The 25,489-nt window shown below is 37.8% G+C and overlaps 1 protein-coding gene across 1 annotated transcript in view; it reads left to right on the top strand.

Moving 5' to 3' along the window:
* The window catches only part of Prkdc (protein kinase, DNA-activated, catalytic subunit), a 162,682-nt gene that overhangs the window by 132,151 nt on the left and 5,042 nt on the right, over window positions 1–25,489 (top strand). The window contains exons 70-85 of the mRNA XM_076836401.1: window positions 1,463–1,637; window positions 2,842–3,035; window positions 3,920–4,097; window positions 5,098–5,258; window positions 8,528–8,739; window positions 10,505–10,592; window positions 10,700–10,843; window positions 14,630–14,834; window positions 15,835–15,902; window positions 16,930–17,150; window positions 17,420–17,512; window positions 20,709–20,798; window positions 20,997–21,068; window positions 21,141–21,342; window positions 21,918–22,106; window positions 22,710–22,849. Of these exons, the coding sequence (XP_076692516.1) occupies window positions 1,463–1,637; window positions 2,842–3,035; window positions 3,920–4,097; window positions 5,098–5,258; window positions 8,528–8,739; window positions 10,505–10,592; window positions 10,700–10,843; window positions 14,630–14,834; window positions 15,835–15,902; window positions 16,930–17,150; window positions 17,420–17,512; window positions 20,709–20,798; window positions 20,997–21,068; window positions 21,141–21,342; window positions 21,918–22,106; window positions 22,710–22,849 (2,432 nt within the window). The remainder of the gene's footprint in view (window positions 1–1,462; window positions 1,638–2,841; window positions 3,036–3,919; window positions 4,098–5,097; window positions 5,259–8,527; window positions 8,740–10,504; window positions 10,593–10,699; window positions 10,844–14,629; window positions 14,835–15,834; window positions 15,903–16,929; window positions 17,151–17,419; window positions 17,513–20,708; window positions 20,799–20,996; window positions 21,069–21,140; window positions 21,343–21,917; window positions 22,107–22,709; window positions 22,850–25,489) is intronic.

The raw sequence follows: 25,489 nt of genomic DNA, 5'->3' as shown, positions 1-25,489 counted from the left end.
AATAGTCAAGTGATTTGAATAGACTTTTCAACAAAAAGATATGCAAGTGGACAAAAAACACATGAAAAGATACTCAATATCATTAGTTATTAGGGCAGTGCAAATCAAAAATACAATGAGGTACCACTTCACACCCACTAGAATGGCTAGCATCAAAAAGAGAAGTGCTGGTGAGGAAATAGAAAAACTAGTACCCTTGTGCATTTTTTATAAGAATATAAAATGCTGTATCTGCTGTGGAAAATAGTCTGGCAATTTCATAGAATACCATACGACCTAACAGTTTCACTCCTAAGCAAATATACAAAAGAAATGAAAGTACAGGCCCATGCAGTAAGTTGTACACAGTTGTTCATGGTGGCATTATTAAAATTAGCTGGAAAGATAGACACAACACAAATGTTCATTAGCAGATGAACGGATGAATAAAATGTGTGTCCATGCAGTAGAACATTATTCATCCATAAAGAAGAATGAAGAACTGACAGATGCTACAACATGGATGAACCTGGAAAATGTTATGCTAAGTGAAAGAAGTCAGACACAAAATCACGACGCTTTCTGATACCTTTTGTTATGAAATATCCATAATAAGCAATCCATATTAGTGAGAAAGGGGATTAGTGGTTGCCAGTGGCTAGGGAGAATGGGAGGGCCATTGACAATTTTTCTTTAGGCTGATGAAGATTTTCTGGAATTAGATGGTGGTGAAAACATTACCTAACTTTGTAAACACAATAAAAACATTACTGAAATGTCATCTTTAAATGTGCATTATTAAGGCTGGGCATGGTGGCTCATGCCTATAATCCCAGTGGCTCTGGAGGCTGATACAGGAGAATTGCAAGCTCAAAACCAGCCTCAGTCCAAAGTACATGTATGAAGACACGAATTGGGTGTCAACATACTTTATATACAAACAGTCATGAAAAATTATGGTATGTATGTGTAATAAGAATAGTAATGCAAAAAAAAGTACATGTATAAAGACATGAATTGGCATGGACATACTTTATATTCAAAGTTATGAAAAATTATGCTCTGTGTGTATAATAAGAATTATATGCATTCCGCTGTCGTGTATTAAAAAAAAAAATCAATTAAATTAAAAAAAAAAAAACAGCCTCAGAAAAAGCAAGGTGCTAAGCAACTCAGTGAGACCCTGTCTCTAAATAAAATACAAAATAGGGCTGGGGATGTGGCTCAGTGGTCGAGTACCCCTGAGTTCAATCCCTGGTACCCTCCCCACAAAAAAAGTGCATTATTTTTTAATAATAATAATAATAATAATAATCCAGTGATTTTTTTAAAAAGAAGGTATCTACAACTAAGGAAATGTATAACTGCTCCCAAGTGGCTTGTATCATGTAAAAAAAACAATAGGCCAAGTAGAAACTTCTTTTGGAAATGCCCACCTATATGTCATCACACCACTTTCTTTCTTTTTCTTCTATTAATATAGAACAATTTCTCACTTGCCATGAAACTACTGAAGGAGCTGCATAAAGAGTCAAAAACTAGAGATAACTGGCAGGTGAAGTGGGTGCACAGCTACTGCCGGCTAAGCCACTGCCGGAGCCACACCCAGACCCCTCCTGAGCAGATACTCACCGTGTTGAAAACTGTCTCTCTCTTGGGTAATTAGTTGGCTTTTGTCCATGTAATTTTTTAATGCTATTTTATATTTTATCTTGTGTGTTTTCAAACAAAAACTATTCTATGTGCTGCTTCATCTAACATATGGAAGTTAAATATTTTTAATAACCTCAGTAGAGGCAGAAAGGGTGCCAAATAGAATTATGTCACTTCCTTGGGAACTGACCAAAAGATTTAGAGCTAGGGAGCTTTGTATGCTAATGTTTTTCAGTATGACATTTGGAGCTTTTATTTCTTTAGATATATAAAAAAGTGCAAATTTTATTTTTATTTTAAGTTTTTCTTTAACACTTGATCAATTATAAGTCTAGCAGGGCATGGTGGTGCACACCTGTAATCCCAGCACCTCAGGAGGCTGAGGCAGGAGGCTCTCGAGTTCAAAGCAAACCATATCAACTTAGCAAGGCCCTAAGCAACTGAATGAGAATCTGTCTTTAGATAAAATATTAAAAAGACTGGAGATGAGGCTCAGTGGTTAAGCATCCTTGAGTTCAATTCCTGGTACCAGTATATCATACACACACACACACACACACAAATTGTGTGTGTATGTGTCATCTAGTAGTTTAATTATTTTGACAACTTAAAAGTTTACACATGAGATGTAGAAAATTAAACATGAAAAGCATTTTTTCTTCTTAAGTTTCTCTTTTCACAATAACGTAACTTTTAAGCCTGAGAGGAGTAAAACTCTCTCAGTATAGTTTGGGTCTGATACTTCTTCCCTGCAGCAAGCCCAAGGGTGTAGGGTAGCAATACCATTTAACTCTGCTGCAAGACAGAGTGCCTAAAAAATTGTGCCAGAGCAGCAGCCTCAGTAAAAGTACCAAGAGGATTATTCTCTCCACTTGATTCTGGAACAGAAAATGTTTTAGGCACTTTAACAAGATGCAAATGGTGATGCTTGAATAAAAGGTTAATTCCTAGTTTTAATTGCCTAAGCCTCTCTGGGCATCAGTACAGTTACTTATAACAAAGAACATTTTCCATTAATAAGCAAGTTTAAGAAATTCTTCAACCACTATTTGAAGCTATTATTTCACTATTATTTCTTGTATTTCCAAGATTTATTTTAATTAATTTCTTAATAGAAAACAACTTTTATACACTGTGAATTTCTTCTTTTTAATTTATGGTATTCATTTACCTCAGAAAAAAATAACTTTTTAAAAAAAAATCCAACAGACGAGAACAGCACATCAAGCTACTTAAGCAGAAATAGTCTGGCTTCCTGTGATCAGAACATTCTGTTGGGAACAACCTGCAGAATCATGGCTAACGCTCTCAGCAGTGAGCCAACCTGCCTTGCTGACATCGGGGAGAGCAAAGCAAAGCGGATCTTGGAGCTTTCTGGATCCAGTGCAGAGAATGTAGAGAGGGTAATGAAAACGGGAAGGGAGGATGTTTCTTGTTTGTGTGTTGCATATCCTTTCATGTGCAGCTTTCGGCTCCAGAAGAGTAATGACGAGGTTATCACTTTGTGTTTTTGAAATATGTTTGACAGTTACACACAGCCAAGTTTCTTATGTGGAACACTGATGTACTCCATGTGTTTCTTGTTTATTTGAATGATTCTAATTTTTTAGGATTAATAATGAGACATTTTTATTGGATTGATGTGGACAGTTCTTTCGTGTATTTTGTTAATTAAATTTTACTACCAGCCACCATTCAAATGTTTCCACCAGCTTGTAGGACAAAACAGGCTTTTCTGCTTTTTTTAATTTAGTGCCTGCTCTGCTTAGCTTTTTTCAGACAGTTACCAGCCATCTTCCCGTCCCACTGTGTTCTACCTCACTTCATTCAAGTGGCCTTTAGATGTTACAAGTATCTTTGCGGGACATTGAGCACAGTGCGCAGTTTCCATATGTTTCATAAATTCCTGACAGAGCTGCACAGTGGGTTTGACCTGATTCAGCTCTGTGTAGCTCATAAACTGGCCCCCACTTGGCATGTTCTTTTTTTTTTTCTGGTTGTTGTTATATACTCATGATTTTATTGGGATTACATACTTCCTCATCACTAAGGCAGAACCACCCTTTTTCTGGTGAACATAGCTTTCTCTATTATTCATTTATTTGGAGACAAGGGTTGGGAGGGGGGGTCTCACTATGTTGAGTAGGCTGGGTTCAAACTCCCCGTCTCAAGGATCCTCTTGCGACCAGCATGCCAAGACCTAGGACTACAGGTCTATGCCTTTGCTCCCAGATTTTCACTGTTATTTTGGAGCTATTCATTCAGTTAGGCATCCTCTGAATTTCAGGTGGTCATGGGTCTGTACCAGAGAGCATTCCTTCACCTCTCCAAGGCCGTAAGGACAGCTGAGGAGGCCCAGTCATTCTCCTGGGGCCAGGGGCCTGAAGCCAGGGTGATTGATTCTTATATGACGCTGGTGAATTTCTGTGACCAACAACTTCACAAGGCAGAAGAGAATGCATCAGGTGAACCACAAAAAAAGAAAACAAGTTAGTGTGCCATTATGTCAGCGTAAAGTCATCGTCTTTTTAAAATTTTTCTTTTTGTAGATATAGATGGACAACATGCCTTTATTTTATTTGTTTATTTTTGTGTGGTGCCGAGGATTGAACCCAGTGCCTCACACATGCTAGGCAAGCGCTCTGCCACTGACCCACAGCCACAGCCCAGTCTTAAGAATTTTGTAGATAACTTTTGGTTTCCTATTTATTTGCTTCCAAAAGACAGATATTTTCAGAAGTGTCTGATGCTGCCTTCTTCTTTTTTTTTTTTTTTTAGCACTAGGAATTGAACTTTACCACTGATCTACATCCCCAGCCCTTTTTATTTTTTATTTTGAAACAGAATTTCACAAAGTTGAGGACCTCACTAACTTGCGGAGGCTGGCCTAGAATTGTGATCCTCCTGTCTTAACCTCCCAAGTTACTGGAATTTCAGGCATGTGCCTCCACAACCTGGCATCTGATATCTTCTTAAAGCATTTAAATGGAGCCAAGCTGCCTTCCATATTTCCCCATTTGCTATTTATACTTTTCCTATTTTGCTTGTAGTTTGTATTATCCCACATGGCCTGCCTATTGCTCTTGGAATAAATTCAGTATCCAGCAACTACCCCTTATGTACTCAGCTCAGGATGGAAACAATTCTTCATGCAAAATGGGTACACTAATGGAAGAATTCTCCTGCCAGATACAGACTAAAAAATATGTCAACTGTTTATTCATCTAAAGTGGTTTTTCTAGGCAGAGATACAGCTCAATGTAGAGCAGTTGCCTAGCATGCATGGAGTCAATTCCCAGCACCATAGGAAAAAGAAAAACATAAATAAATAAGATGGTTGTTCAGAAAAGAATGACATACTAAAAAATAAAAGACAAAAAGATAAAAGGTAATGATTTGTTACATTTGCAGTTTATGTATAAATGATATATTGAGCATTGTTTTCCTCTTTGTTGTCCTTGATAGTTATTGATTCTGTAGAACTGCAGGAGTATCCAGCAATTGTGGTGGAGAAAATGTTGAAAGCCTTAAAATTAAATTCCACTGAAGCAAGGCTGAAGTTTCCTAGATTGCTTCAGATTATAGAACAGTATCCAGAGGAGACCTTGAGCCTAATGACAAAAGAGGTTAGTATCTTTGTTCTAGTAAATGGAGGGGAGCTGTATAGAACTGAAAGACAGTTTTATTTATATCCAAATACATAGTGCATGCAAAGTGTGCATTATAGTTTCTCCCAACCAGCATTGAATTCTGCTGCATTCTAAGAACATAGTTAATTTGAAATGATGTAAGAAAGTATTCACATTAACCTATTTTCCTATGTGAGTATTCATAAGAACATTATATATGAACAAGGACCCAAAGAAATTCTGGAGTGTGTCTGGGGCAGAGACAGGGACCTTATGTGAAATTCTGCTACCCACACAGATGAAGCTACAGCCTGTAACATCTGTTGGTGCTATATGCTCAGTTTTTATTTTTTATTTTTTTATTTGTTTTTGGTTTTGTTACTGGGGATTAAACCCAAGGATGCTTTACCACTAAGCTACATCCCCCCAGTTTTTTTTATTTTTTATTTTGAGACAGGGTCTCTCTAAGTTGCTGAGCCTGGTCTCAAACTTGGAATTCTCCTGCCTTATCTTAGCCTCTTGAGTCACTGAGATTACAGGCGTGTGTCACCATGCCCGGCATGCTCAGTTATCTTTAGCCCAGGGAGAACAACTTAGTTTCAGTGTGTATCCCACTTCCTATTATGTGTAGTGCCTACCAGCAGCACAATTTCCATCGGGGCCCAAGGCCTTCAGGCATGAGTGAGAGGTTTATATGTGGGTATAGAGCAGAGTGTGTGAAGGGGAGCAGGCTGCTTGGCCCTTGGTTTACCTGGGGTTGCACCTGCTGGCTGTGCTCCTATTCTGTGGGCACTCTCTGTGTGCAGGGTAGGATCAATCTGCAAAAGTGTAGGCTATCTGAGAGGCTCCTGAAGATTTGTACAAATGTATAACTAGAAAATGTGAGAGCCAAGCTTTATTTTGAAAATGTAAATTCAGAAAGGTTTATCTGGTACTCTATTAGCTTTGCATAGGGAGTTTTTAAGTAGTACTGACCTCTGGAATTGGGGATGTAGCTTGGTGGTAGAATACTTGCCTGCCATGCATACTGCTTTGGATTTCATCACCAGCACCACAAAAACAAAAGAATCCAGTGTTGGGGGCCTGGGGTTGTGGCTCAAGTGGTAGAGCGCTCACTTAGCACATGTGAGGCACTAGGTTTGATCCTCAGCACACATAAAATAAAATAAAGATATTGTATCCACCTAAAACTAAAAAATAAACATTTTTTAAAAATTCAGAGTTGATCTCTGAGCTGTTGGGCCCAATTTATCTGTCAAGGCTCTAACTGCTCTCTCTACTTACTGTGGCTACTGAACAGTAGGCTTTTCCAATAGATCTTAAATAGGAGATTAAATTAAATCCAAAAACATAGCATATATGTGTTTTTCTTAAGGATAAGTGAGCAAATAGTTAAATAATTTTATTATAATTTTGGTTTTCTAAAGGGGCCGACAGCCAGTGTCTCATTGGGGAGGTGGTTCTTCAAGTCTCAAATAATTAGTGAAGAACAAAACACAAATAGTCAGAAGTGTATTTACAAAAAGCAGAGCCCCTGATAGATCTAGTTCACCTGGGAACTGGAACTAGACAAAGGAAAATGGCTCTGTTGGTTTATTTAAGTGCATCCCACTTCCCATTACGTGCAGTGCCTACTGGCAACACACTGTCCAGCAGGGCCCAAGGCCTTCAGGCATGAGTGAAAGAATCAAAGGTTTCAAGGGTGGAGTCTTGCTTCTTGATCTTATAGTCGACATCTTGGCAGGTCATACTCATTTCAGGTGCTGTGTGGGCCATGGCAGAGAAGGATGGAAATTCACGATGTCTCTGAGCAATTGACTAGAGAAAGTGTCCACTGGTTATTCCCAGATACCAGATATTTCTATTCACTAGGCTTTGATGTGCGGTGACCTACATGCAACCCATGGATGGCTTGTGATAGTTTTCTGCAAAAATAATATTTTTTTACATACGATAAAAACAATTTTGCATTTGTGAGGGAATAAATTGCATATCAGTCAGTGTTACTATGACACCTGGTAGACATTTGTGAGGGAGCCAAACCTCTCTGAGGTATGTGGACTGACTCCTGGTATCCTCACACATACTGCTATGTCTTCAGTTTGCCCACACAGCTATGAAGCTTCTTCAAGTTCCTCCAGTGTTCTAAGTACATTAGATTTTACCTTAAAAATAATACCTTAAAAGCATTCAAGGAAAATATGAACACTTTTTTTTTTAAATGATATAGGTATAAAGCGATAGAAGCCACAAAGGAAAATCCTTTGGTGCTTATACACACACACACACACACACACACATACACACACATACACACACACACACACACACACAAACCAAAAAATGTTGAATGCCATGTACAAGGTTAAAAAAAAGATACAAGAAAAATATCTGTAACACATGAGAGGTGCTGACATCTCTAATCTTTGAACTAAGTGACCACAATAGGCCAGTATATTCAAAGGAAATGCATGCGTGATTAACTATGTAAGGTAGGTAAACATGGAGTGTTTGGCTTTACTGATAATGAGCCATGAACATTTTTTAAAAATTTTTCTTAGTTATACATGGACACAATATCTTTATTTTGTTTATTTATATGTGGTGCTGAGGATCAAACCCAGTGCCCCACAGGTGGCAAGACAAGCGCTCTGCCACTGAGCCACAATCCCAGCCCGAGCCATGAACATTTAAGTTAGATATTGTTCACTTTTCAGACTGACAGTGTTTTTAAAAAGTTCATTGTGTCCAATACTCGTAAAATTTTTGGAAACCAGTCTAATATGTTTAGAAATAAAAATTAGAAATATCCTTTTGTATTTTCTAGCAGTATGTATTATAATTGTTAATGTTCACCCTGTGATTTTACTTCTGTACTTGTACAGATGTGTAACACAAATATAAATAGATATGTATGCAGATATCTCCTTTATTGTATAAATTGTAATATCAAAAAATTGGAAAATGCCCTAAATATTTATTACTGAGCAGTAGATAAATAAAATACTATACAGCTATTAGAAGGAATGATGTAAATCTAAGAAAACACAGCAGTGAACCATCTAGTATGATTCCATTCTTGGAAGCAAAGAATTTGCCTGCACATGCCCAGGAATATCTATAAGAATCCAGTGGTCATCTCAGAGAGGGCCAAAGGATAGGAGACATTATATTTGTATTATTTTTTTTTATTGAACATACATTACCATTATGGTAAAGCGATGTTAAATGTTTTGTTTATTAACTTATAGCTCTCTGTGTTTTAGATTTCTTCCATTCCTTGCTGGCAATTCATTGGCTGGATCAGCCACATGGTGGCATTATTGGACAAAGAGGAAGCTGTCGCAGTTCAGCACACTGTGGAAGAGATTGCCAGTAGCTACCCACAGGCAATCGTTTATCCGTTTATAATAAGTAGCGAAAGCTATTCCTTTAAAGATACATCTGCTGGTCATAAGAATAAACAGTTTGTGGCAAGGTGATGTTACAGGGTTAATCAAATACTGCAGGGTACAAAAAAATGTGTGGTAAAAGCAAACACATGGAAATTTAGGTTTGTCTTTAGATGACTTCAGGCTGTCCTCAAAGCATAGAAAACCTTACATATTTGTTGAATATATCTTTTCTAGATATCATACTTGTTATAGAACTTTTGTATGTTTTTAAATAAATTTCATTTTAGGTGCTGTTCATGAAGCACGCCACTCTTGTGCTCATAGCTAATAATCTGTTGGTTGAGACAGACTAGATGAGATGCTTTTGCAATTCTTGAAATCATCCTTTAATTTAAAATGTACAAGACAGCCCCTCTTCTAATTCAGTCTCAGTAGACAACCTAAAGGATCATGCTTTCACTTCTTCAATCCATTTATTAATAAAGACCATTGACATAAAGTACAATGGTGTGACTTTCACAAAAATACTTCATAGGTACATGGCATTCTAGATGCATTCTCTGTCGAGCTATTTTTTTTGTCAGGAGCTGGTTTGCCTCATTATTTTGGGTGTTGATTTGGGGAAGAATAGGAGTGAGACACAGCAAGACCCAGCATCTGCCATGATTTGTGCACATATTGCCTGCCAACCACACCATCTCTGAGGTCTACCATGAAGGGATTGAAGATAAGAGCCAGGCAATGATGGCAAGTGCCTGTAATTCCACTGACTCAGAAGGCTAAGGCAGGAGGATAAAAGTTTAAGGCCAGCTTCAAAACAAAATTTAGTAAGACTCTGTCTCAAAATAATAATAGAAAGGGCTAGGGATATAGCTCAGTGGTAGAGTTCAATCCCACAAAAAAAAGAAAGAAAGAAAAGGAAAATATTTGAAAATGCATCTAGAAGGTAACTTTTTCTTTGATAACTTCAGAAAATGTATATGTCAAATTTCAAACATCAGGGGCTGGGGTTGTGGCTCAGTGGTAGAGTGCTTGCCTAGTATGTGTGAGGCACTGAGTTTGATGCCCAGCACCATACACACACACACACACACACACACACACACACACACACACACACACACATACACACACACAAAACCCTAAAGGAACAAAATAAAAGTATTATGTTCATCTATAACTAAAAATATGTATTTTTTAAAAAATTCATACATCAAAATGTTCACACCCATTGCAAGAAAGTTTGCTTTTTTTATTATTTTTTTTATTTTTTTTTTAATTTTTATTGGTTGTTTAAAACATTACAAAGCTCATGTTATATCATCTTTCATACATTTGACTCAATTGGGTTATGAACTCCCATTTTTACCCCAAATACATATTGCAGAATCACATCGGTTACACACTCACCTTTTTACATAATGGCATATTAGTGACTGTTGTATTCTGCTACCTTTCCTATCCCCTACTATCCCCCCTCCCCTCCCCCCCATCTTCCCTCTCTACCTCATGTGAAAGTTTGCTTTTTAATTTAAGAACCTCACCTCTTGATAGATACTTTATACTTCGTCTAATATTTGATGGAATTCTGAAATTCCTCCTTTCCCTAGACTGTTTTTTATTTGTTGGTTTTTATTTGACTGTCGGTTTTTATTTGTACATATATGATACATTAAATAGTTATAAATGATTACATAACATAAATTGTACATATTATAAATATATATTTTTAAGTGCATATATAAATATATGCAAACATATATATGTATATTTCTATAAATAGATAAAACAGGCCTTGATCATTGGAAGATGTTCAGTTACCTAAATTTTGTATCTTTGTTTTCATAGAATCAAAAATATGTTGGATCAAGGGGGAGTGATTCAAGACTTTATTAATGCCCTCGACCAGCTCTCTAATCCCGATCTGCTCTTTAAGGTAATACAACTGCTTTTGGCACAAAAAAAAAGAACTAGGGTAAAACTTCCTTGCAGCCTAGCTTGATTCATAAATCTTTTCTCTCTTTTCTCTCTCTTTTTCCCCAGGACTGGGTTGCTGAAATAAAAGATGAACTAGAAAAGAGCCCTGTAAATAAAAAAAAAATTGAAAAACTGTATGAGAAGATGTATGCAGCTTTGGGTGACCTGCGAGCTCCAGGCCTGGGTCCCTTTAGAAGGAGATTTATTCAGGTATGGTTGGACACGGTGGCCTTGCTGGTAGCAGAAGCATCAGGAAGATCAGTATTCAAACTTGATGGCTTGCTAACAATTCTGGTCTTAAATTACCTGTTGAATTTGTAATTTTCCTTTAATCTGGTACTTTCTGTGAGGTACTGATAGATTCTATTAATTCAATTATTCATGCTCAAATTCTTCGATCCAAAGATTAGTGTTTTAATTCTCAGAATGATTTGACTATTGGATCAAGAAAATATTTGTGCTGAGAGTGGTGACACATATGTAATCCTGGTAACTCAGGAGACCGTGGCAGGAGGATCACAAGTTAAAGACCAGTCTCAGCAACTTGGCAAGGCCTTAAGCAACTTAGCAAGACCTTGTCTCAAAATTAAAAAAAATTAAAGGGCTAGGGATATGGTAAAGCACCCCTGGGTTTAATCATCAGTATCAAAAAATAAATAAAAAGGAAATGTTTGTATCTTACATGAATTGATAAAATGCTATGCCCAGCATTTTTTCAGGTCATAGGCTTGTGGGTAATTGGAGATTGTTCACAGGGACAGATCAAGTTCCTAAGGGCAGAGGGTTGTATGACAAATAACTGCTTATAAAATGCTATGCGAGTATAAGGGAGATCTATTTTCAAATTTGTTCTAGAGCTGGAAGGAAAATATACCTTTGCTCATAGGGAATCATATACAGGAGGCCTTGATGTGGCCAACTACACAGGCCCCTCACCCCGGTCTTTCTCTGTCTGGTCTTCTGGAGACTCATCCCTAGGGACAAGGATGGAAAAGGATCCTTCCGCATCCTTTTTCCTCCTGAGGGTTTAGGAAGAACTAGGTGCTCCTTCCTCTTTTGCATACGTTACTTACACCTCCCTTTTGCCATTCATCACACTGACTTCCCCCTAAATCTTTGTCAGACTACTTGAATTTATTAAACCTCAAGAAGTTTAAGGCCTTAAAGGAAAAGACCTGGCATTCACATTGGCAGAGTCCTGAAGTCCAGTCTACAATGCAAAGAAAGATCTTTATCTTTTATATATATATATTTTTTTATTAACTGCTTTTTTAGGATGTTATTCATATAACCCACAATTCATCCATTTAAAGTGTACACTGGAGAAGTTTTAAGTATATTTACAGAGTTGTGACATCACTTCAATTTTAGAACATTTTCATCAGCACAGAAAGTAACCCCAACCCATTTGCAGTTACTCCCCATTTCCTACTCTTGCCAGCTCTTGGCAGCCACTGAACTACTTTCCATAGGTAAGGAGTGGCCTCTTTTGGACCTTTCACATGAATGGAATCACACAATGTGTCACTGGCTTTTTTCACGTGGCCTGATGTTTTCAAAGTTCAGCCACATTGCAGTATGCATCAGTGCTTTGTGATTTTTGTTTTGTTTTGATGGCCAGATGTTGTTCCACTGTGTGAGTACGCTGCATTTTGCTTGACTTTTCTTCATCAGTTGATGGTCATTTGGAGTACTTCCACTTCTCAGCTCTTGCACATAGTGCTGCTCTGCATATCCTTGGATGGATTCTTGAGAGAAGGTGTCTTTTCAGTTCTTGTGGCCATCCTCAGCAGTAGAAAAACACTTTGGTCTTTAACTGATCCTCCCCTTTTTGCTTTCTCACTTGATAAATGGATATTGTTTTTGGTGAGTCATTCCTAGTTGGGGTACTTTGAGTTAAAGGTACAAATGTAGGGACATACAGAATTATCTGTGGCCTAATTGTGACCAGGAATGCATTCTAAAAGTGAAGATAATGCTATGAACTCCTGTAATTTAAGGACATATTTTAGGCTGCACATTGTGACTGGTGTGTGTAGATATGCAAGGGTCTTAGAACAGGAACTGTAATTAAATGAAGTAATAAATTGCACTTAAAACTAATAGGTTAGCACCAAAAAAATTATTGTAATATTGTAGAATATGGAATTTGGAAAAGTGTGTCAAGGTTTGTTTCTTGCTGTACCCGTGGCCCACACACTTACTCTTTAAAGACCCAGGTTTTGAATTTGCAGGCCATACCAGTCCATTACCACAACTTGTATCTGTTGTCATCATATCATGCAAAGGCAGCTCCAGAGGGTGCTTTGGCATGTAGGCTGGATGTGGCTTACATTCTATGGTTTGTTGAACTGTGTTCTAAATAAAAGAAGCTAGAGCTGAAGAGTGGGCAACTTACCCAAAATCAATGACAACATCAGATTGCAAATTAGACTTGGGTCTCCTCACCTCATAGGATCTAGGGCACCCTTGTGAAAGGGTTTCGTTTCAGCAGCTCCTCTTTCCTACAGCCTATCCTGCCCTCCAGTACCCTATTTCCTCTGCCAGGCTGAGAACGACCTCATTTGGAAAAATTCTATTAGGCCTCCAGTAAAGAGTACAGGTTATCCCTTTGAATTCTTATCTACCTTCTTTCCCTGCATGCTGGACACAATAAGACTCTGCCCCAAAAATCTATCAAAGCAGACCATTATTTTCCCCAGCTGCTGTGAGCATAGCTGCAATAGCCCTCTCCTGGGTACACCAACAGTGTGACAGAAACATGCCTGTTGTTCGAAGCAGACATGAGATTCTTTGGAGTCAAATTTCTAGTGTATTGGAAAACTTATTCAGAACTTTATACCTTCTCCCAAATTAACAAATAATTTTCATTAATTTAAACTAAAACCTGCCAAAATGAAGTAAGTGACTCAGGTTTCACTTTAGAGGGTCCTTAAGGGCATTAGGCCTTTCAAATATATGATTGCTAGTTAAATTTGGGAAATAGCTAATCTTTCCATGATTATTTCTATACTTTAATCCATTTATAGATTAAAGACGTCATAAATTGTATATATACATATATATATGTATGTGTAAATTTTCCTGTTATGGATTATCTTAAAATAGAACTTTTATTTCATGTATACCAGATTTATGTTGTTAATTAGTTCTAAATTGGGTAAATCTTGACAACTATTAAGTTATTGTTAGTAATAATCTTGTCTTGTTTCTTTTTTTTTATTTGATATCAGGATTATCATTCAAATATTTGAGTAGGACTAATATAAAGAAAGAATTGATATATTCAAAGTTATGGTATTTCTAATAATAACTGCTTTTAGAACTAAAGATTAGCTAAATAAATTTATACTCATTTTATCATCCAAAATAGTATCATGAGAGATTTTTACCAAGAAAAGTAGCCTTCTCTTACTTTTTTGTCTATTTTTCTCTTCAGCTTTTCATTTTTGTTGAATTACTCCCTTAATTTTATTGTTTTTAACATTATTCCTAATTATTTGTGTCATTATAATGCTGTAGACCCAGAACTAGACAGTGTACACAAAGAAATTAATTGACCTTGCCAAGTTTTTGTTTTAATTTTTTGGTAGTTGTAGATGGACAGCATGCCTTTATTTTATTTATTTTTATGTGGAGATAGGGATCGAACCCAGTGCCTCACACGTACTAGGCAAGCGCTCTGCCACTGAGCTCCAGTTCCAGCCTGACCTTGCCAAGTTTTTACAGCCCTCATTAGCATTATAACTGCAAGAATTCAGAATTTATAGCTACAAGTCATTATAACCATGACCTTTCTAAGGGAACACAAGTTATCAACAAAAGGCAGGCTCCAGATGTTTTAGAGTATTAAAATATTCTGGAAAAGTAAAACTGTACATCTTAAAAGCACAGAATAAACCTATGTAATTGAGCCCTTATAAAAATTCATAAGCTTAGAGTCTTTTCCTAAATTCAAACCAAACATGAGTCTTTGTAACAGATTATTAATTTTAGGCCTTTGGGAAAGAATTTGATGAACACTTTGGGAAAAAAGGTTCTAAACTACCTAGAATGAAACTCAGTGACTTCAATGACATCACCAACTCTCTGCTTTTAAAAATGAGAAGAGACACAAAGCCACCTGGGAATCTGAAAGAGTGCTCTCCCTGGATGAGTGAGTTCAAGGTGGAGTTCCTGAGAAATGAGCTGGAGATTCCTGGTGAGTTAAAAGCCCCAGGTACAAAATCAAACTTAAGAACAGCAACATGACAAGAACTCGGTTTCTAAGTAGTGATATCAGGATCTTGGTAGTTGCCCCCCAACTCTCTCTTTAAAGGATTTTAAAATTTCACATATTTTTCATCATTAGGAAAATCTATAACAAGTGTTCAGATTTTCATTTACTAATTACCTCTGAGTATATCCACCTTTGCTCTTGAGTAACTTTTCTTCAGAAATATAACACAGGTATAGAAGCAGGTCCCTTCTGGGACATACATGCTGATACTGTATAAAGGACCAGTTAATGATAAATGACTTACCTGCAGGAAAAAGGATCATGACACAGAGACATACATACAGATGTGAACAAGGCATGATTTTTGAGAGGAAATCTAGTACATCCAAAGTTTTTGATACTGGAACTTGCCAGAGCAAAAAATGTTTTAATCCGATTACTCATATTCTCATTACAGTGAATATGAGGAAAAACATTTGGAGATCTTCTTTGCTTTTATTAACAACTGAGCAACTGAGGATAAGCCTCCTCACTTACCACTGATCTACCTTGAGATAATGCAGAGTTCCAGTTCAGTACACTAATCTTTCTATTTGGAATTTGTCATTTAGAATAGGAGACTAACTTCCATTAAGAAGTAATAGCATTTTTTTTAAAAAGTCCATCTTTGCCAGGCACAGTGGCACATGCCTGTAATCCCAACACGTGGGATGCTGAGGCAAGAGGATTGCAAGTTCAAAGCCAGCCTCAGCAGATTAGCGAGGCACTTAGCATCTCAACAAGACCCTGTCTCTAAATAAAACATTAAAAAAGGCTGGGGTTGTGGCTCAGTGGTTAAGCACCCTTGGGTTCAATACCCAGTAACCCCCTCCCCCCAAAAATTTATCACAGTAGATTAGCATTTTATTAGATCAGCAGATACATTTTAAAATACAAAACTCTGTAACAAGCTATTCTAAGCAGGCCCTGTGATTTGTTTTAGGTCAGTATGATGGCAGGGGAAAGCCACTGCCTGAATATCACGCACGGATCTCTGGGTTTGATGAGCGGGTAAGTGTGAGGGTTTGCAACTCCTGTCACTATGATGAGGACTCTTAGTGCATGGTTTGTAACTCTTTTTTTAATTATTTTTTTTTTTAATAGTTGTAGATGGACAGCATGCTTTATTTATTTAGTTTTTTATGCAGGGCTAAGGATCAAACCCAGTGTCTCACACATGCTAAGCAAGCGCTCTGCCACTGAGTTACGGCCCCAGCCTAGTGGCTTGTAATGAGAATAACGTGTGTGAGAATAACGTGTTTGCCCCCTCTGAGGAAGGGACAATTAATTTTCCATTCTGTTCTCAAATTGTATGGAGTTTTCTGACTTTTTTCTGAAAATCAGAGGCTCATTTTCTTAATTTCCTCAGTGTTTCAACATCAATTATATGTAAGGATATAGTAAACTCAAAAAAGATTTTACTGTATGTGTATCCATTTTTAAATATGTGAAGAATTAACTTATTATAAAAAGTTTCCATGTTGAATATCATTGTTGCAACGGACACCCACAACTCTATGCAATTATTTGTAACCAAGAATATTAGATTTCTGTTGGACAGCATTCGGGCACAAACAGATAACAGAAATATTTCACTGGCCTCTAAAGTCTGCTGGCCCAGGTTCTTTGTTCTTGTCACCTCACCCAGTATTCAGGGGGAGGTTTCTGAGGAATGTATGTAACTTTTCCACTTTTGATGATATGATGGGCCTAGATCATAGATTGTACTTAAAACACTTTTTTTTTGCCTTCAGACGTGTGCCTGTAGTCCCAGCAACTTGGGAGACTGAGGCAAGAGGATAATGAGAGCTCACAATATAAAGACCAGTCTGTACAGCACAGTAATATCCCATCTCAAAAAAACAAAATTTCACTCACAAAAAACAAACAAAACAAAAACCTACGAAGGTATTTTTTGCTGGGTGCCCTGGCACATACCTATAGTCCCAGCTACTGAGGCAAGGGTACCTTGACTTTGGGCAGCAATAGTGAAACCTTGTCTCTTTTAAAACAAAACAAAAATCCTTTATTTTTAAAGGTAAAAGTAATGGCTTCTATAAGAAAACCAAAGCGCATCATCATCCGAGGCCATGATGAAAGGGAGTACCCATTCCTTGTGAAAGGTGGTGAGGACCTTCGGCAGGACCAGCGCATTGAGCAGCTCTTCGGAGTCATGAATGTCATCCTCTCCCAGGATTCTGCCTGCAGTCAGAGAAACATGCAGTTAAGAACATACCGTGTGGTGCCCATGACCTCCAGGTGCGGCCCAAGCACATGAAGGATTCTGCCCTGGACTGGGCTCTTGTGTCTGTTCAGAGGTGGGCATGGGGGTGGCTAGACAGGTTGGTTCCTTGGACCCCACAGACAGAGCACTAGACTGCACTTAAACACTTGCTGACCTCTGTAGGGAAAGTACAGAATGAATGTGAGGAATCTGTTTTGCTTTGATTCTCCACGCATTTTTTTCTAGGGCAGAAAGAGCAATTCAGGTTTGCATTTATTTACAAACTTTTCATTTTCCTTTTCAGATTAGGATTAATTGAATGGATTGAAAATACATTTACCTTGAAGGACTTTCTTTTGAATAACATGTCACAAGAGGAGAAAATGGCTTATTTGAGGTAGTGTGAAGCCAACTGCTCTTCTTTAGTGCTACTTGCCCTCCAGACTGCTTTTACTCAAACAGTCCTTTCTTCCTTAGTAGTGTGGTTTCAAGTGTAGTTTCCTCTACCTCTTGTTCCCCTTGTAATTGGTGCTGCTATATCCCTACCCTTACTCTGCCTATGGCTGGGTAAATAAGCTAGATTGAGTACAAGATACTAAATGGTAATTGTATTATTTTACCACAGCCCTTTTTTTTTTCTTTTTTTTTTTTTTAAGTATTAGCTTTGGGGGAGAAAAATTTTTTTGTGGTACTGGGAATTGAACACAGGGGTGCCATATCACTGAGCTACATACTCAACCTTCCCTCTCCTTTTTTCAAATGTTTATTTTGGCCTCAAACTTGTGATCCTCCTATCTCAGCCTCCTGAATATCTGGGATTATAGTTGTGTACTTTTTAACAAAGAAAAATCTGGAAAGAAATAAAATGAATAAATAAAATCAACAGCTAACACTTATTTTCTGTGTACTAGGCAGGCACTAGTCTCAGTTCCTAATGTATGTGAACTCATTTATTTCTCAACAGTCTACAAGGTAAGTAGTATCACTTCTGTACCGATGAGAAAGTTGAGATCCAGAGAGGTTAAGTAACTCATCCTTAGTCATCCAGCCTATAAGTGGTCTAGCTGGAATTTTTCCTGATTCATTCTGTATCATAATATGTATGCTTTTACTTTTTCTTTAACCTTTTACTTGTTTTCTAATTATTCTGCAACAAACTTATATTTTCTAATCAGAAGGTTTTAAAACTTTTTTGTTTCTATAAAGGAAAATAAGGACAACATGATGAAAGATATGTTATAGGTAGAATTGACAGGTTTTGGTGACAAGCTGTGGGATAAAGAGGAAATGGCTAAGAATGGCTACAAGGCCTATTTCTCTTCATTGTGTTATAATTCTTTCCTGAATGTAGTTAAACAGGTGCAATATTTTTTATCAGTCAGTTTCTAACACACTTAAAATTAAGCATATTTTCATCAAACTCACATTCCCATAGTAAATAGGTCATCATTTGCCAACTTTTTTTTTCTTCCTTCGATGCTAGTGATTGAACCCTACCACCTCTTGATTCCACACATTTGAATTTTTTGCCTAGAATCGCTTTTCCTTTCTTTGGAAGACAGGAAAGCAGATGAACACTGCTTTCTGCCATCAGAAATTCTTGGTCTCTGGCCAGGCTTGGTGGGACATACCTACATCTCAGGAAACAGAAGTTGAAGGATCTCAAGTTTGAGGCCAGCCTGGGTAATTTGGAAACTCTGTCTCAGAATTAATAAAAGGACTGGAGATGTAGCTCACTGGTAAAGTAGCCCTAGGTTTGATCCCATACCACCCAAAAAAAAAAGAAGAAGAAGAAAGGAATTCTAGGTCTCAGTCTGGCACTAAAAGTCCTGACTCCCAGTATTGTGAACTCCAGACTCGCCCTTCCTGTGCTTTCCAGTCTCCTTTGGTAAGATGGGGTAGTTCAGTGGAATAGCAGCAGTGAACATGGGTATCAGTGAGTTCAAAGTGTTTTCACATAAGGATGGTATAAATTTACTTCTGACTACCTTTTTTTTTTGTACTGGGGATTGAACTCAGGGGTACTCAACCACTGAGCCACATCTCCAGCCCTATTTTATGTCTTAGTTAGAGACAAGGTCTCACTGAGTTGCTTAGCATCTTGCTAAGTTGCTGAGACTGGCTTTGAACTCAGGATCCTCCTGCTTCAGCCTCCTGAGCCACTGCGATGACAGGTGTGCCCCACCGTGCCCAGCTTCTGACTACCTTTTTTTAAAAGGCAATTCCAACATCCTATTATTAAGTTATTGATGTTTGTTACTAGGAATTGGAACCCAGGGTATCGGGCATACTAGGCAAGCACTCTATCTTTGAATCCTTTTTATTTTATTTGAAATAGGGTCTCACTAAATTTCCCAGGTTTGTGGTCCTCCTGCCTTAGCTTGAGTAACTTACAGGCATATACTGGCTGCTATTTTTGTCTTGATAAGCATATTCCTGGGGGGGGGGGCGGGGTTGACTTTTTTTTTTTTTTTTTTTTTTTGGTAGTTGTAGATGGAGAATGCCTTTATTTTTATATGGTGCTGAGGATCAAACCCAGTGCTTCACTCATGCTAGGCAAGTGCTCTGCCACTGAACCATAGCCCCAGCCCCATGTTGCAGTTTTCAACCTAAAGATTTTCATGTCTTTTAAAACTAGGAGAAGAGCCAGGCATAGTGGCACATACCTATAATTCCAGTGACTTAGGTTAAGGCAGAAGGATCATAGATTCAAAGCTAGCCTGGGCAACTTAGCAAGACCCTGTCATAAAATAAGAAAATAAAGAAAAGGGCTGGGTTGGAGTTTAGTAGTAAAGTGCACCTGGGTTCCATCCCAGTACCACAGAATGTGGGGTGAGGGTAGCTAGGAGAAGAAAGCCAGCACAGTGGCTCCACCTATAGTCCCAGCTATTGGGGACTGAGCAGGAGGCTTCTTTCAGCCCAGGATTTCGAGCCCACCTAGTAAGACAACATAGTAAGACTGTCTCAAAAGAGAGAATATATGAGGAGAGGATTTAGGTTAAAGGGGAGTAGTCTATTTGTGAATTTAACTTTGTAGTAAAAGTTCAGGCAGAAAACAGATGCAATAAATTTCCCACTTCATACAGAGAATAAGATAAGCTAAACTTTAAATGTTTGTTTCGAGGAGGCCCATGATTCTAAAACTCTGATAGGAAATTTCTTGGATTTCTTTGGAGTAATTAAAAATGAATAATGGCATATTGAAAGTCTAGATCCACAGTAAAATGGGTTTGATGTTAATATAATATTAAGTATGATTGCCAGGTGTGGTGGTGCATGCCTGTAATCCCAGCAACTTGGGAGGCTGAGGCAGGAAGATCATAATTTTGAGGCCAACCTCAGCAACTTAGCAAGACCTATCTCAAAATAAAAATTTGAAAAGGAATGGGGATGTGTAGCTCAGTGGTAGAGCATACCTGCCTTCCATCCCTAATCATAAAACTAAAATAATAAGTAAATGTGATTAAAAGTCACCTTTCCTTTTTTTCCTCCCTCTTCCCTGTTTTTTAATGAATTCTTGGTGATTTGTGCCTTTAAAATCATGTTATGCTAAATATCTCCCTGATTCCAATTCCCTTTTTCGTACTTGTTAGTGATTCCAAAGCACCAGTGATGGAATATAAAGACTGGCTTAAGAAAATGTCCGGAAAACATGATGTTGGAGCATATGCGCTAATGTATAAGTGAGTTCTGTTTTGATTTTCTTTTGTATCATCTAGTTCTTCTCAAAATTGCATATTTACTTTTCATCCTTAGAAAGTTTTGCTTTAGATCATCAGAATCTAGTTATTTGATTCTTAAGCTTCAGTATAAACAGAACTTTAAATTTCAAGTCATGAAAAATTGGTTCTAATAAGACTTTTACCATTATTAAATCATAGGAGAGCCAACCGTACAGAAACAGTCATGGCTTTCAGAAAAAGAGAAAGTAAAGTACCTGCCAGTCTCTTAAAGTAAGTGTACTTGTGATTTCATGAACACTGTAGTGCAAAACAAAGATCACACCGGTTTCTTCTCTGACCCAGGAGGGCCTTCATGAAGATGAGCACAGGCCCCGAGGCCTTCCTGGCACTTCGCTCCCACTTTGCCAGCTCCCACGCTCTGCTGTGTATCAGCCACTGGCTTCTCGGGATTGGAGACAGACACCTGAACAATTTCTTGGTAACGATGGAGACAGGCAGCATGATTGGAATTGACTTTGGACATGCATTTGGATCAGCTACCCAGGTGTGTTTGCCTTATCTTCTTAGCTAGTTTAGAATCCATGTAATTTAGCAACACCTCAAGAAGTAGATAGTTTAAAGAAGAAATGGCTTGTTAGGTTGGTCCCATCATGATAGTTGAATCTGACATTTTTGAAGTAATATATAATCTCATCCTAGCTTCAGGCTTGTTTAGGCAGGTCATCGGAGATGTGATCGGAGACAGGAGCAAAATGCATTCCTGTTTAGGACGACTCTGTAGAAGTTTCATGAAGATCTATAATCAAAATGTCTTGCGCAAAATGTGATAGAGATCTTTTCTCTGCCACTAGCCTCTGAGTGTTGGTGATGACACTTATAAATCTCTGTGGACTATATGTTGCTCCACACAGACTCTGGCTTTGTGAGCATGGTGCGAGCTGAGTGGATTACCATTGGGTCCAGGAATTCATGTGGGTAGCTTATTTCAAGAAAAGAGGAGTTTGTAGTCATACTAAAAGCAAATAAACTGAGAAGACATTTCATTAATGTTTGTTATTTTGAGATATCTAGTTCATATATTCTGCATTTTGCATGTCTTTTTTTTTTTCTCTTGTTTAGTTTCTGCCAGTCCCTGAGTTGGTGCCTTTCCGTCTAACCCGCCAATTTATCAATCTGCTGTTACCAATGAAAGAAATGGGCCTCATGTACAGTGTCATGATACATGCCCTGAGGGCCTTCCGCGCAGAGGCAGACCTGCTTATTAACACCATGGATGTGTTTGTAAGAGAGCCCTCCTTTGATTGGCAGGTAGGTTTAGTTTTATATGTGCTTTTTCCTTTTATCAGTGTCACAGTATGTGACATGGTGTCTGTTTTATGGTGAAAATGTATCAAGTTTGTTTGCTAAAGTATCTATGTTATTTTGTACTGCATTTCTCAAAATTAACATTTGGGGCCATTCAGTCAGAAAACTAGATAAGAGGCAAAATCCTTACTTGGAGAAAACTGTTGCTTAAATTGAGTTTATTTCCTACTGGGTGTGAGATTACAGACCCATTGGTGATGGTGGGTCCAATTTCTCTCTGGCACCACTTTTAATTTTAAAAATTGTTCCATGTGAAGCTTTCATGGATCATGAAGTCAGATAGTGCTATCTTAACCTCAGTGGTTATCCAGGACATAGCCCCAGAAGAATGAAGCCTGTGGTGCTCATCCTTTCTAGGGAGTGATATCTCCTACCTCCCTGCAGCAGCACCTCAAGTCACTAAAATGTATGCTACTGTTAAAATGTTATAGGTTCCCAGTTACATTTGTTAAGTTCATTACTGATTTAATGTTATAGCAGAGAAATATATACTGTTCTATATTCTATATACTGTTATAGCAGAGAAATCATGTTCTTTTTCTTCAGAATTTTGAACAAAAAATGCTGAAAAAAGGAGGATCATGGATTCAAGAAATAAATATAACTAAAAAAAATTGGTATCCTCAGCAGAAGATATGTTATGCTAAGAGAAAGTTAGCAGGTGCCAATCCTGCAGTTATTACTTGGTAAGATTGTTATTGGGGGGAGACGGGTGAATACCAAATATATTACCATTTCTTAAAGAATCATTGTAGGTACAAAGTGCCAAGCACTTTAGGCCTTTGGGAGTAGTGTGACTATCCTCACTTTATAAATGAGGAAAGCCAGGATTAGAGAGGTGACTCCTCCAAAGCCAGGAGAGGCCTGTGACTCAAACCTGTGTGCCTGAGCCTGTTCTCTGTACAGTCTTTGGGCTTCAGGTTAGTGCCTGGAATAGCCTCTATCAATATGAGAACCAGAAGGCATATTCTTAGATGGCGCCAGAAGAGAGATTTGGAGGTTAAATTTGCTTTTGTCCTTTTTTGGAGTATTGAACCCATTTGGCCCTGATGGGCATAGCACCTAGGTAGGTTGGCTCTTAAATCTTAAATTTTTTTCTTAACTAAGGTCTAACGCAAATAATATTTATAGAGATTATTTCTAGGAAATGAAATTAAACTTCACAATTAAATAGAAGTAAATGGCAGTCTGTGGTCAGTTTGTTGTTTTGCTTTGTTTATTGATTTTGTGGTACTGGGGTTGAACCCAAAGGCATTCTACTGCAGAATTATGTCCTAGCCCCCCCCCTTTTTTTTTTTTTACTTTGAGGCAGGGACTTCCTGAGTTGCCCAAGCTGGCCTCAAACTTGAAATCCTCCTGCCTCAGCCTCCCAAGTAGCTGAGATTATAGGTGTGTGCCACCACAACTGGTTTAACATTTTGTTTTGTTTTGTTTTGTTTGTTAATTAATTAATTTATTTTAATTAGGTATATCTGACAGCAGAATGCATTTTGATTCATTGTACATAACTGCACCATAACTTTACATTTCTCTGGTTGTACACCATGTAGCATCACATCATATGTGCAGTCATACATGTAACTAGGGTAATGATGTCCATCTCATTCCACCATCTTTCCTGCCCCCATGCATCCTCCCTACCCTCTCTCCCCTTTGCCCAAAGTTCCTCCATTTTTCCCATGCCTCCCCGCTCCCCGTTATGGATCAGCATCCACTTATCAGAGAGAACATTCGGCCTTGTTTTTTTGGGATTGGCTTACTTTGCTTAGCATGATATTCTCCAACTCCATTCATTTACCTGCAAATATCATAATTTTATTCTCTTTTAATGTTGAATAGTATTCTGTTGTGTATATATACCACAGTTTCTTTATTCATTCATCTGTTGAGGGTATCTACGTTGCTTCCACGGTTTAGCTGTTGTGAATTGAGCTGTTATGAAGATTGATGTAGCTGCATTACTATAGTATGCTGATTTTAAGTCCTTTGGGTATAGACCGAGGTGTGGGATAGCTGGGTCAAATGGTGGTTCCATTCCAAGTTTTTAAAGGAATCTCTATACTACTTTCCATAGTAGTTGTACCAATTTGCAGTCCCACCAGCAATGTATGAGTGTACCTTTTTCCCCACATCCTTACCAACACTTATTTTTGTTTGTATTCTTGATAGCTGCCATTCTGATTAGAGTGAAATAAAATCTTAATTTTGATTTGCATTTCTCTAATTACTAGAGATGTTGAATATTTTTTTCATATTTGTTGATCGAATGTATACTTTCTTCTGAGAAGTGTCTGTTCAGCTCCCTAGTCCGTTTATTGATTAGGTAGTTTGTTTCTTTTGGTGTTAAGTTTTTTGAGTTCTTCATATATCCTGGAGATTAGTGCTCTGTTTGAGGTGTGTATGGCAAAAAGTTGCTCCCAAAATGTAGGCTCTCTGTTCATCTCATTGATTGTTTCTTTTGCTGAGAAGAAGCTTTTTAATTTGAGTCCATCCCATTTATTAATTCCTGATTTTATTTCTTGTGCTTTAGGAGTCTAGTTAAGGAACTCAGGAACTAATCCGATATGTTAAAGATTAGGGCATACTTTTTCCTGTATTAAGCGCAGGGTCTCTGAACTAATTCCTAGGTCCTTGATCCACTTTGAGTTGAGTTTTCTGGAGAGAGAGGGGTTTAGTTTTATTTTGCTGCATATGGATTTCCAGTTCTCCCAGCGTCATTTATTGAAGAGATTGTCTTCTCTCTACTGTATGTCTTTGGTGCCTTTGTCTAATATGCAATAACTGTATTTATGTGGGTTTGTCTCTGTGTATTCTGTACCATTAGTCTATTTGTCTATTTTTGTGCCAATACCATGCAGTTTTTGTTACTGTAACTTTGTAGCATAGTTTAAGGTCTGGTATTGTGATGCTTTCTGCTTCACTCTTCTTGCTAAGGATTCCTTTGGCTATTCTGGGTCTCTTACTTTTCCAAATGAATTTCATGATTGCTTTTTTCTATTTCTATAAGGACCGACGTTGGAATTTTAATTGCGATCACATTGAATCTGTATAGCACTATGGGTAACATGGCCATGTCCACAGTGTTAATTCTGCCTAACCTAGCATGAGGGAGATCTTTCCATCTTCTAAGATCTTCTTCAATTTCTTTCTTTAGTGTTCTGCAGTTTTCATTGTAGAGTTCTTTTACTTCTTTTGTTAAGTTGATTCCCAAGTTGTTGTTGTTGTTGTTTTGGGGCTATTGTGATGGGGTAGTTTTCCTAATTTGTCTTTCAAAGGATTCATCACTGATGTATAGAAATGCATTTGATTTATGGGTATTGGTTTTA

The sequence above is a fragment of the Callospermophilus lateralis genome, chromosome 16, assembly GCF_048772815.1.
Source record: "Callospermophilus lateralis isolate mCalLat2 chromosome 16, mCalLat2.hap1, whole genome shotgun sequence".
Lineage (NCBI taxonomy): Eukaryota > Metazoa > Chordata > Mammalia > Rodentia > Sciuridae > Callospermophilus > Callospermophilus lateralis.
The sequence above is the reverse complement of the archived record's forward strand: the minus strand, read 5'-3'. Positions and strand labels throughout refer to the sequence as shown.